The 12,852-nt window shown below is 43.4% G+C and overlaps 1 protein-coding gene across 1 annotated transcript; it reads right to left on the bottom strand.

The window, feature by feature from the left end:
- Positions 1-4,099: 4,099 nt before the first annotated feature.
- On the bottom strand, positions 4,100-12,448 carry FPR2 (formyl peptide receptor 2). Its single transcript, XM_040458098.1, has 2 exons — positions 12,145-12,448; positions 4,100-6,267 (listed from the first exon to the last, which is right to left on the bottom strand). Exon 2 carries the CDS (start codon positions 6,254-6,256, stop codon positions 5,201-5,203), a length of 1,056 nt encoding a protein of 351 aa, XP_040314032.1. The 5' UTR covers positions 6,257-6,267; positions 12,145-12,448; the 3' UTR covers positions 4,100-5,200.
- Positions 12,449-12,852: the final 404 nt, after the last annotated feature.

Raw genomic sequence — 12,852 nt, 5'->3', positions numbered from 1 at the left:
CAGGTGCCCCTACCATTACATTGAGTTAATTGCTTTTGCATTTTCCAAGGCATGTTTGTATCCCCATTACTGAAGGTTTTGCTATTAAATACATAGTTTAAAAATCTAAAAAGAAAATAAAATAAACCTAATTATGTATACCTAAGTAGTAGAGTTTAATTTTGCCTTTTGGAAAACTGAACATAAGAAAGAATATGACAGATCTATTCTGATATCTGTGGCTTTTTCATTTAGCATGATGATCTTAAGATTGATCCATGTTGTGCAGAATACTTCAGTTATTATATAGTAATTCATTTTAGGAATATACTGCAATTTTGTTAATGTTTATTTATTTTTGAGAGAGAGAGAGACATTCAGAGTGCAAGCAGGGGACGGGCAGAGAGAAAGGGAGATACAGAATCTGAAGCAGGCTCCAGGCTCTGAGCTGCCTGCACAGAGCCCGATGCAGGGCTTGAACCCACAAACTGTGAGATCGTGACCTGAGCCGAAGTCAGACGCTTAACCAACTGAGCCACCCAGGCACCCCTGCAATTGTTTATCCTACTGTTGATGTACATTAGATTTGTTTACAGTTTGGTGCCATTATGAAATATGTACGTATTTTATAATCTTAGACACACACTTGTTCAGCTGTGTTTTTCCCTTACCTACGATGTATGTGCCCTAGTGTTCATAGGCACACATTTGTTGGTAGGGCATTTATGCATTTATCTAGGAGTGGATTTGTTGGGTCATAGAGTGACTTTTGAAAGACTTTGAAGTGGAAAATGGAAACATATACAAGAGTCGTAGGCTTCAAAAGTTGAAAACATTCTGCTGATCTCTCACTGATTGCCTTTTTTTCCTCTGGGGATTATCTCTAATCAGATATCATGTGTCATGTCATTTTCCCTGTAAATACTTTAGTATGTATCTGTAACAGATAAGGGTTTTAAAAGACTATAGCCACCATTACACCCAACAATTAACAATAATTTTTAAAAATATATTAGGGTTCTCCAAAGAAACAACACTAGGTTGCATGGGTGTGGGTGTGTGATTTATTGTGAGGTATCCACTCGCATGATTATGGAGGCTGAGAATTTGGAGTTGGAAAGGGTGAGGAAGATGTCTTCCTGATTAGTAACTTGTTAGCTGATCCTGAGAACCTCTCCTTTTAGAATAGAATTACCTCACCCCCATCTGCCATTTCAAGACCAAAGCAGCTCCAGAGGATCTCAAACAAGATACTGTACAGCAACCTTTCTGTTAAGATTTATTTTGCTGGGGCGCCTGAGTGGCTCAGTCGGTTGGGTGACCGACTTTGGCTCAGGTCATGATCTCATGGTTCGTGAGTCCAAGCCCCGCATCAGGCTCTGGGCTGAGAGCACAGAGCCTGCTTGGGATTCTCTCTCTCCCCCTCTCTCTCCCCCTCTCTCTGCCCCTCCCCTGCTCATGTGTTCTCTCGCTTGTGTGCTCTCTCTCTCAAAAGTAAATAAACATTAAATTTTTTTTTTTATTTTGCTAACTTAACTGCCCACATTCCCCTCCTAAGAGCTGCTTCACCACCCCATAAGAAGACCATTTGTTCTTGGGTGTGGACTTTAAAGATATATCTGTGTCTCCAAGATCTGATACTGGTTCTTAGTCGGTTCTCTTGTAAAGAGAACCCTTATTCAACTGCTAATCAGCACAGGAATCTGATTGTACAAATAGCTACCAGGGAGCTTTGTGAATGAATACAGATTCCTGCCTTCTGTATCAGACTGTGTCGATCAGATGGCTTGGTGCTGCAGTGACCTAACCCATATTTGAAAACATACCTCCCCAGGTGATTCTGATGGAACAGCATGAGTTGTAGATCCTTATTTGGGAAACAGTTACCTAGATGGTATTTGGAGCTGGGAGAGCCAGGAGATGGAAACACAAGGAAAAAACACAGTTGCTCAATCTTCAGTGTCCCAAGATTATGAGACATTCACACAAAGTCCCTTTTTATCTAGTAGCGAGTTTATCTAGTATCTTAGGGTGGGATGAGATACAGGAGACATGCCCACTCTCCTATCTCTGGAATGAACATTCTGGAATGAATGAGGGGGACTTCCTGGATTACAAAACAGATTTCCTTGTTCAGATGCACTTGGAAATTCACTTTGGGGGAACTCACCTGGAAGAGAATCTGGTTCTTCCAGAGAATCTCTCCCAGTGAGGTTAGGTTGTAGAGCTGAGGAGGCGGCCAGACGCCTGTTTCCTTGCTTAGTTTTCTGGAAGCCACAAGGTGGAGCTCTATTTCTAAGTCTGTTTTCTTTAGTGCTTAAAGGACACCAAAGCTGGGATTGTTCACTGCTGCTTGCTTCCCTTTGACCCCTCAGCTCTCCCTGTCCTAATAAATCCAAATTTAGAGAACTGCAGTGTCTGTATGAATGAGTTGCCCTACTTGAATCAGCCTAAATCCAGAAGCTATGAAGTTTTCCTGGTATGAAGGAAAAGGGATCTGAATTTCCCTGAACTGTTAAAAAAAAAAAAATATATATATATATAACAAACCTAAGGGCAAAAACAGATAGAAGATAAACATGGAGATTAACGTATTTGCATAAAGGAAATCCCCATGTACCACCAGCAGTAGAGATCACAGCATTCCAGAAGCCATCAGATGCAACATACATTTTCCTGATCAGTTTCTCTCCTTTCTTCCAATTATATAACCACTATCTTGATTATGGCAATCAATTCATCACTTTCCTTCATAATTTTACTGCATAGGTCTGTATCTCTAAACTGTATAGTTTAGGGGCATCTGGGTGGCTCAGTCATTTAAGTGTCTGACTCTTGATTTGGGCTCAGGTCATGAGCTCATGGTTTGTGGATTTGAGCTCCGTGTCCAGCTCTGCGCTGATGGTACAGAGTCTGCTTGGGATTCTCTCTCTCCCTCTCTCTGCCCCTCCTCCGCTTGTGCTCGCCCCCTCTCTCTCAAAATAAATAAATAAATAAAAATACAGTTCAACTTTATTAACTAAAAATTTTGAAAACATAAATGGAATGCTGTACATACTGTTGTCTTTTTATTTTGTCTATGTGATAGATTCATGTTGTAGTTTTTAAATATTTTATTGCTGAAGAGTAATTTACTATTACTACACTTTATTCTGTTAATGAACTTTTGGGTTGTTTATAGTTTGGGGCTGTTGTAAACAATTCTACAGTGACCATTTGTGAAAACATGTGCTGTTGACATGAATATATAAAATTGAGGGTATGTGGGATTGCTGGGTATAGGAATCTTTTTTTTTTTTTAAGATTTTTTATTTATTTTTATTTTTTTTAATGTTTATTTTTGACAGAGAGAGAGAGACAGAGCATGAGCAGGGGAGGGGCAGAGAGAGAGGGAGACACAGAATCCGAAGCAGGCTTCAGGCTCTGAGCTGTCAGCACAGAGCCCGATGTGGGACTTGAACCCACAAACCGTGAGATCATGACCTGAGCCGAAGTTGGACGCTTAACCGACTGAGCCACCCAGGAGCCCCTGGGTGAAGGACTTTTGATAACAAGACTACCTAATATTTATCTTGAGTTCTTTCTTTTGCCAATGCATCAGGAAAGTATGTTACACAGTAATGGATTATTTGCAAGTGATTATTTGCAGAAAGCCAAAAAAAAAAAAAAAAAAAAAGAAAAAAAAAAAAAGCCGAGTATTATTGTAGACTGATTTATGTCAAAACAGAAGCACCAAGCAACAGTCAGAGTGCTTTACTTGAAGTAGAAATTCAAAACCAGATTCATAAAAATGTAAGCCACATGGGAATTTGTAAATCTTGTAAACTGCAATGATATGAGGGTCAGAGATCATTTTAGCTAGCTTTAAAGGTTCTCACTTGGGGCGCCTGGGTGGCTCAGTCGGTTAAGCGTCCAACTTCAGCTCAGGTCATGATCTCATGGTTCACAAGTTCAAGCCCCATGCTGGGCTCTGTGCTGACAGCTCAGAGCCTGGAGCCTGCTTCAGATTCTGTGTCTCCCTCTCTGTGCTCCTCCCCTAATCATGCTCTGTCTCTCTCTCTCTCAAAAATAAATAAAACATTAAAAAATGTTTTAATAAAATAAAGGCTCTCACTTGATATCTGGATCATACCATTGTTTATTTATTCATCAATTCAATATTTATTGAGTGTCTGTCTATCACATGTTAGGCACTATTTTACACATATGGTATGGGGATCCATTGGTGAACAATACGGACCAAAATCCCTGCCTTCAGATAGCTTACATTCTCATTATGTAAAGGAAAGCATACCAAGTACTACACACAGTTATTATACCATTTCATGCCAATAGATTTGACAGTTTGGATGAAATGGCTAAATTCATTAAAAGTCACAGTTTGTCAAAATTGACGGAAGAGGAAATAGAAAATCTGAATAGTCCCATAACTATGAAAGAAATTGAACTCGTTACTAAAAGCCTTCCCAGAAAGAAAACCCAGGGCCAACTGTCTTCGCTGGTGAATTTCTGAACATTTATGAAAGAATGTAATCAGAGAAATCATTTCGCAAGTCTGTGTAGGAGGCCATTAGAAGTTTGGTGCAAAAGCTGACCAGGATATTAGTGGAAAGGAAAAGAACAGACCCATCTTTACATAAACATAAATGCATAAGTTATAAACAAATCTAGTGACGTAAATTATAATTAGACAAAATACATCATGACCAATCCTGGTTTATTCTAGGAACGCAAGGGTAGTTTCACATGCAAAAATCAATCAAGGTAATGTATGGTGGCGTAAATAAAAGGATAAAAATAATATCTTCATATATGCATAAAATTCATTCGATACAGTTCTATAGCCATTCATGATTTTTAAAGGAAGAAAACACTTAGTAAACTATTAATACAAAGAAATTCCTGTAATCTTATTAAAAATAGCTTAAAATAAAACCTACAGCAAACATCTTAATGGTAAAATAACTAAAGTTTTCCCCTTACCATACCCTCTTATCTAAGCGTTACCAGTTCCCCATCACTTTCTCTTCTCCTCCCTTGTACCCCTTTACAGTCTCCACTTATCCCAGGGGAAGAAGCTGAGGCCCAAAATCCAAAAATGCCATCTTATGTTACTTTTTCCTTTCATGATGCGTGTCTCAGTATGACCCAAGGTAAGATGGAGCTGGAAATGGGAGAAGGGTAGGAGCATACAGAGCTCAAAAATGTCCCCCAGCTGCCCTCACATTGCCTCTAACTCTGCTTCTTCATGAGGTAAAGTGGATTTGTTTGTTGTGTCACTGGTCTGGGATAAGTCCTCAGCAAGGGCCCTCTCCAGACTGGCAGGCAGGGAGTGGATCAGTCTCTCTCGGAAGTCTTGGCCCATGAAGACGTAAAGGATTGGATTGAGGCAGCTGTTGAAGAAGGCCAGGGAGCTTGTTGGATTAGTCAGGACATCAAGGATTTTGTACTTGCCCTCAAACAGTATCTGCTTGAGCCAGACTGTGCTTAAAAGGGCAACCATTTGAAAGGGGAACCAACAGAGAAAGAAGGAAGTCACAACAGCAGTAAGGACCCTTAAGGGACGGCTGGATTTAATCATGCCTTTTTTACGTATCTTGGCAGCAACGAGCCCATAGCAGATAGCAACAATGGACATTGGCATACTGAAGCCAATGATAAACCGGATGATGCCTCTGATTGTCAACATGGTGATAGCCACCTTCAGCCTCTGTTCAATACTGTTGCCCCAGTGTGCAAAGTTGAAAGTACAGTATATATTCCCTGTTCCATCATTTACTGTAGTCAAGAAGATGAAAACTGGCAAGGTAAGGACTAGGGCAAAAATCCAGGGTCCAATGATGAGTTTTGTAGCCAGACTTACAGTGCGGTGGTTCTGGGCCCAGACTGGATGCAAGACACAAATACAGCGGTCCAGGGCAATGAAAGCAATGAGGAAGACACTTCCAAACAGGTTGATGTCCACCACAATGTGAATTAGCTTACACAGGAACCAGCCAAAAGGCCACCGTTCTTTCATGGCCATTGAGACAATGAGAAATGGCAGAGTGGCAGTGAAAGAGAAGTCAGCCAAGGCCAAGTTCAGGTAACAGATGGTGGTGACACTGCGTGCCATCCGGAATCCAGCCACCCAGATCACAAGCCCATTGCCCAGGATGCCAAGGACAAAGGTGATCCCAAGCACCACCAGTGATAGGATCCACAGAACAGTGTAGCCAGCAGACTCGTGGAGTATCTCTTCATATTCATTCGGAGTGATGGAGAGGTTGGTTTCCATCTTGCACACACCTGAAACATTTCAACAATGGCCATTTCCGATCCATGAACCATCTTACAGCCTCCCTATTCATGGACCACATCAACTACCACTCCAACTAGGACCCCCACTCTACTGAAACTTGGCCGGTTATACTATAAAATTGACACTCTTTTGGCTATTACTTTGGGAAAGGATAGTTCTCCATATTCCCATAATAATTCATATGCATTCCACCTATCAGGCTGATTGCTTAGCCAAGAGGATTACAAGGCTCCTGTTTACTAGCAGAAAACTACACCGAGGGTGAATAGATAAGAGAAATTGATTAGGAGCCAGTTACAGCTTAGTGAGGGAAGCGCTAGACTCAGAGTCAGCAGAGGAGGCACATTGCTTAATGTCATGCAGAGTTTCTCAGCCTTGGCACCATTGAACATTTGGAACTGGATAATGCTTAGCTGTGGAAGACTTTCCTGTACATTGTACAATGTTTTAGCAACATCCCTGGACCCCATCTAGCAGCCCCACCCCCAGTTGTGACATGCAAAAGTATCTACAGACGTTATCAAATGTCCCCTGGGTGGGTGGGTGGGGGAGAATCACTCCCAGCTGAGAGCCACTGTTAACAGTATGAAGAGTGTTGGGCTCTGGGGAGAGGTCAGTCTGTATTCTCATCTGACACCTGCCCAGTGGGTTCTTGGTGACATCTCTTTGAGCTTCAGTTTGCTCCTCCACAGAATAGAGGCCATTTTATGGAGGAGACTGATTTTCAGGTGAGGGTTAGTTGAGAGCGGACATGGAAATCTTTCAGGCAAGACCAAGTGAGTCTAACAGATGGGAACTTTCTGTTTTCCCCAGGCTCTATGCTGTGCCCTGGGGCTTAGTCCTGGGCCATCCACGCATCATGGAATCTCAAGTTCAGGTCAAGTACAGTGCTCACAACAGTAGCAGCTAGTACTTAAGAGCATTTTCCATATGCCAAGAGTTCCTGTAGCCCTCACCACAACCCTTGTGTATGGCGTTTGAGGATTGACGTGTGCCAGAATTTGAGCTCAACCAGACAGATTCCACCAGAATTGTCCTCTCAACCTTCTTCCACCTGCTATACTTCCATAACAGAGTCAAGTTCTCTCTACCCACTCACTAAGCACCCTACAAGGCACTCAGAAGGGATGATGTTGCTGCAACAAGGAAAGCCAGTTGTGCAATGACAGGAGAGGAAAGGCCAGTGAGACAAAGTTGTAAAATTAGGGCCGCACCCTGGTTGCAGTGTGGGACACAGAACCTGCAAACCACAGACGATACCCCAGTGGATTATGATCACTACTATTTGGTAAGCCCCTCAAATGTGCCAGTCACTGTACCTTTTATGATCTCCAATTACAACAGTCTTGCTTTTGGATAAGTATGATTACCACATCATTGGGGCGCCTGGGTGGCTCAGTCAATTAAGCATCCCACTCTTGACTTCTGCTCAGGTCATGATCTCGCTGTTTGTGAGCTCGAGCCCAACATCGGGCTCTGTGATCGCGGAGCCTGCTTGGGATTCGCTCTCTCTCCCTGTCTCTCTGCCCCTACCTTGCTCTCTCTCAAAATAAATAAATAAACTTAAAAAAAATAAAAAAAACTGAAGTATCATTACCACATAACGTAAAAGGAAGCCGTGACTCTGGCAGGGGAAGTGACTTGTCCAGTGTCGCAATTACTAAGGGGCACAGTTGGATTTCTGACCGAATTTCATATGGCAGCTCAGCATTTGTGTGTCTACTGACTCTACTTCTGCAGCATATTTGCATTTCCAAGTTTTGAAATAACTGTTGTAGTTCCACTTCCTCCCGTCTGCTTTTCCCTGGCCTCTCCCCTCCTCATCTGTGTGCTCATCTGATGCCTTTGCCTCATATTTTAACGGGAAAATGGTAACCATTGGAACTTTTTAGCCTTCCCTGCCCCAAACCTTCCAATCTGCCTGCACTGCTACAGTCAGTGTAGAGTTCTCGTTCATCCCAGTGGCTACCTTCCCATGTTTGCTCTGGATCCCTCTCTACCTCACCTTCCCAAGAACTTTCCTCCTGCATTATCCCTTTTTCTTTTTTACCAAGAACAAAAACCCAAGATTTTCATAAAATTAGATTATGTTATCTTATCTCTTCCCCTTACAAAGAAACCATCCCAGGGGCTCCTGGGTGGCTGAGTCAGTTAAGCAACAGACTTGATCTGGGCTCAGGTCATGGATTCATGGTCATGAATTCAAGCCCCGCATCAGGCTCTGTGCTGACAGTGCAAAGCGTGCTTGGGATTCTCTCTCCCCTCTCTCTCTGCCCCTACCCAGCTCTCACTCTCTCTCTCTCTCAAAATAAATAAACTTCAAAAAAAAATTTTTTTTAAATAAAAAGAAACCATCCTGAGGACCCAAGGGTCCCAGTTGGTCAAACAGCTGACTCTTGATCTCAGCTCAGGTTTTGAGCTCAGGTCTTGATCTCAGGGTCGTGAGTTCAAGCCCCACGTTGGGCTCCACGCTGGGTGTGAAGCTTACTTTAAAAAAGAAGTGGGGCACCTGGGTGGCTCAATGGGTTAAGCATCCAACTTCAGCTCATGATCTCACAGTTTGCGGATTCAAGCCCTGAGCTGGGGTCTCTGCTGTCAGCACAGAGCCTACTTTAGATCCTCTGTCCCCCTCTCCTTTTGCTCCTCCCCCACACTGTCTCTCAAAAATAAACCTAATAAGTAAATAAACAAATAAATGGATATTTAAAAATAAAAAGAAGCCATCCTGTTCTGTTTTTTAAAGATTTCATTTTTAAGAAATCTCTATACCCAACATGGGGTTTAAAGTCACAGCCCTGAGATCAAGAGTCACACACTCCACTGACTGAGCCAGCCAAGAGCCCCCTCTAAATTTCACTTTCAATGTTAGGGCAGCCCAGGGTTTGTACCTGCTCCCCTCCATCCTCTCTATGTAGTCTTTCCATAGGTAGTATCGTCTGGTCTCATGGCTTATAATACTACACTGATAACTTCCTTTTTAGGTGTTGTTTTTTTTTTTTTTTTTTTTTTTTTTTTTTTTTATTTAAGTCATCTCCACACCCAACAACCCCAAGGTCAAGAGTCCCACACTCCACCAGCTGAGCCAACCCAGGGCACCTATACTGAAAACTTCTCATCTAAGGCATCAGCCTTGGCTTCTCCTTAGAGCTCTAGCCTGATATAACCATCTGCCTTCCTGACACCTCCCTGTGGGAATGCCATAGGCACTCCAAACCTGACATTACCCAAACCAAACTCAACTACTCCATCCTCCCAAATCTGCCTCTCTCACAGTATCCTGTATCTATTTGGAATGTAAACACCCAGCTGTTAAAGCTCCAAATCTAAGTCGCATCCTTGCTGTCTTTGCCTTATCACCCAGAGCAATCCAAGTTTATAGATTCTGTCTGCAAAGCAACTGAATCCACACCCAGAATCACTTCCATCTCCACTGCCCTTGCCCATGCCCCCTCTTCTGGTCTGCATGTTTCCACTGACCTTGAAAATAGCTTGTTCCTGTTCCGAATGCCTCCCCCCACTCACCCCAAAACATCCGTTCTCCAGACAGTGGCCATATGACCTTTTAAAAACACAGATCATGACATTATTCTGTTCAACACCCTCCAGTGGTTTCCAAACTCCTAACTCAAGCTTACCAAGCACTGTTGGATCTGCCCTGTCTATCCTTCTTTTGTGACCCAATTTCCAAAGTGTGAGGGAGTCCCCACACCAACAAACAATTTCCAAGCATTCAGCTCAGTTCTGACACCGTCAGATCACACCGGTTAAAGGTTCAGTCCTAAAAGATGCCCCTCCTGCCCCTGGGCCAAATCAGACATCAGCTGCAAGCCCAGGGTACCTGTGCGACTGACTGACTGGCTGTAAATCAGAGGTTCCCATAACCTCTTCCTCACAAAACTTAATGATTTCCAGAACCCAGAGAAATATTTTACGTACTAGATCACCAGTTGATTAGAAAAGGTTGTAACTTAGGAACAGCCAGTTGGAAGAGATGCATAGGGCCAGGTATGAGGCAAAGGCGCGAGGCTTCTATGGGCCCTCCAGGTGTGCGGCTCTCCAGGCATCTCCATATGTTTTCACCAACCCGGAAGCTCTCTGAACCCTGCGTCCTCTTGGGGTTTTATGGAGTGTTCATTACAGAGGCATGACTGATTAACTCATTGGGGTTAATGAGGATTGGGGATTGAACTGGGGATTGAACTCAGTTTCTACCACTTCTTCTCTCCCTGGAGGCCAGGGGGCTGAACCTGAAAGTTCTGGCAACCAGCCCCCAGCCTTAAGTGCCTCCCTCAAATCACTCATTAACATAACAGAAGACACCTCTATTGCTCTCATCACTTAGGAAATTCCCAGGGTTTTATTTATTTATTTTTTTTTATTTTTTTCAACGTTTTTATTTATTTTTGGGACAGAGAGAGACAGAGCATGAACGGGGGAGGGGCAGAGAGAGAGGGAGACACAGAATCGGAAACAGGCTCCAGCCATCAGCCCAGAGCCCGACGCGGGGCTCGAACTCACGGACCGTGAGATCGTGACCTGGCTGAGGTCGGACGCTTAACCGACTGCGCCACCCAGGCGCCCCATGGAAATTCCCAGGGTTTTAGGAGCTTGGTGCCAGAAACAGGATGAAGACCCGACATATATTTCTTATTATGTATCACAACATCACACTGGATCGTACTTCATACATTCACTGTGATCTTACATAATGGGCTCCATCCAAATTGAATTCCTTCAATTCCTCCAACATGCTGAGCTCACTGCCATCTCAGGGCTTCTGGATCCTCTGTTCCTTCTGCTTACGATGCTCTTTCAGGCTTCCCACGTTTGGCTCTTACTGAATATTCAGTCCAAGCTTAGATACTAACATGTTCAGAGGCCCCACCTGGCCCATAATGCAGAGGAGCTATACCAGATATTTTTCCTGTGTATCCATTTGTTTATTTTCTACTCTAAATATCCTCCACGTTAGCATATATGCTAGAAGACTACCAAATTCTTTCAATGTTATACTTCTAGAGTAACGCTCTCCAATGGAAACATAAATGTAAGCCATAAATATGAGCCATATGTGAGGGTTACCATTCTCTTTACAAAGTAAAATAAATTGATTATAATAACATATTAACTTTGATAATATATTCTATGTAAGCCAACATATCAAAAGAATATTATTTGAAAATGTAACCATTATAAGAGTCATGAGTCAGGGGGCTCCTGGGTGGCTCAGTTGGTTGAGCGTCATAATCTCACAGTGAGTGAGTTCGAGCCCCACTGTGCTGTCAGCACAGAGCCCGCTTTGGATCCTCTGTCCCAGTCTCTCCTTGCCCCTCCTCTGCCTGTGCTTTCTCTCTCTCAAAAATAAATATTAAAAAAAAAAGTTACCAATCAGATATTTTACATTCTTTTTTCATGCTAAGTCCTTGGTTTTTTTTGTTTTTTTTGTTTTTTTTTTTTAATTTTTTTTTTCAACGTTTATTTATTTTTGGGACAGAGAGAGACAGAGCATGAACGGGGGAGGGGCAGAGAGAGAGGGAGACACAGAATCGGAAGCAGGCTCCAGGCTCTGAGCCATCAGCCCAGAGCCCGACGCAGGGCTCGAACTCACAGACCGCAAGCAAGATCGTGACCTGGCTGAAGTCGGACGCTTAACCGACTGCGCCACCCAGGCGCCCCTAAGTCTTTGAATATAACATTGGTTTCACACTTCCCAGCACATCGCGATTTGGGCTAGCAAGAGCTCAACAACCATATGTGGCAAGTGGATTCTGTATTGGACGGCCAGGCCTAAGGGCTTAGGAGGTATCTGCCACACGGTAGAGGTTCAAATAATAAGTTTTGAAATTGTCAAGCCCCCAACTTACCACCAGCTGAGATCCTTTTCCTGTCTCTAGTTCTTGGCTTCCTGCAGAGTGACTCAACTCGGGCAGATGCTTTATTGGACAAGGGGGAGGGACAGTGGAGCTGGGACCAATCAGGTGACAGAAACCCAGGCTTCTTGCGGTTTCCAGAAAGCAGTCAGGATGTGTTGTCAGCATCCCCTTCTTAGAAGTCTGAATATTCCCCTCACCTCCAACCTTCTGTGGGAGACAGGAATTCAGTCCTCTAAATGTCAAGAATCAAGGAATCTGGATGTCCAGGCCCTCCCTTTCTCCTTCAGGGATTCAAGAAAATGAAAGAAACAATTAGTGAGATGAGAGGAACTCAAGGCAAGCAATAAAAAGCATAGAAGAGGGGCGCCTGGGTGGAGCAGTCGGTTAAGCGTCCGACTTCAGCCAGGTCACGATCTCGCGGTCCGTGAGTTGGAGCCCCGCGTCGGGCTCTGGGTTGACGGCTCGGAGCCTGGAGGCTGCTTCCGATTCCGTGTCTCCCTCTCTCTCTGCCCCTCCCCCATTCATGCTCTGTCTCTCTCTGTCCCAAAAATAAATAAACGTTGAAAAAAAAATTAAAAAAAAAAAAAAGCATAGAAGATAGTCAAAATCTTGTTTCTCTACTCACACAACAGTTTGGTTTTTTTCAACGTTTATTTATTTTTGGGACAGAGAGAGACAGAGCATGAACGGGGGAGGGGC

Source organism: Herpailurus yagouaroundi, unplaced genomic scaffold (assembly GCF_014898765.1).
Source record: "Herpailurus yagouaroundi ecotype Mexico unplaced genomic scaffold, PumYag 220, whole genome shotgun sequence".
Classification (NCBI taxonomy): Eukaryota; Metazoa; Chordata; class Mammalia; order Carnivora; family Felidae; genus Herpailurus; species Herpailurus yagouaroundi.
The sequence above is the reverse complement of the archived record's forward strand: the minus strand, read 5'-3'. Positions and strand labels throughout refer to the sequence as shown.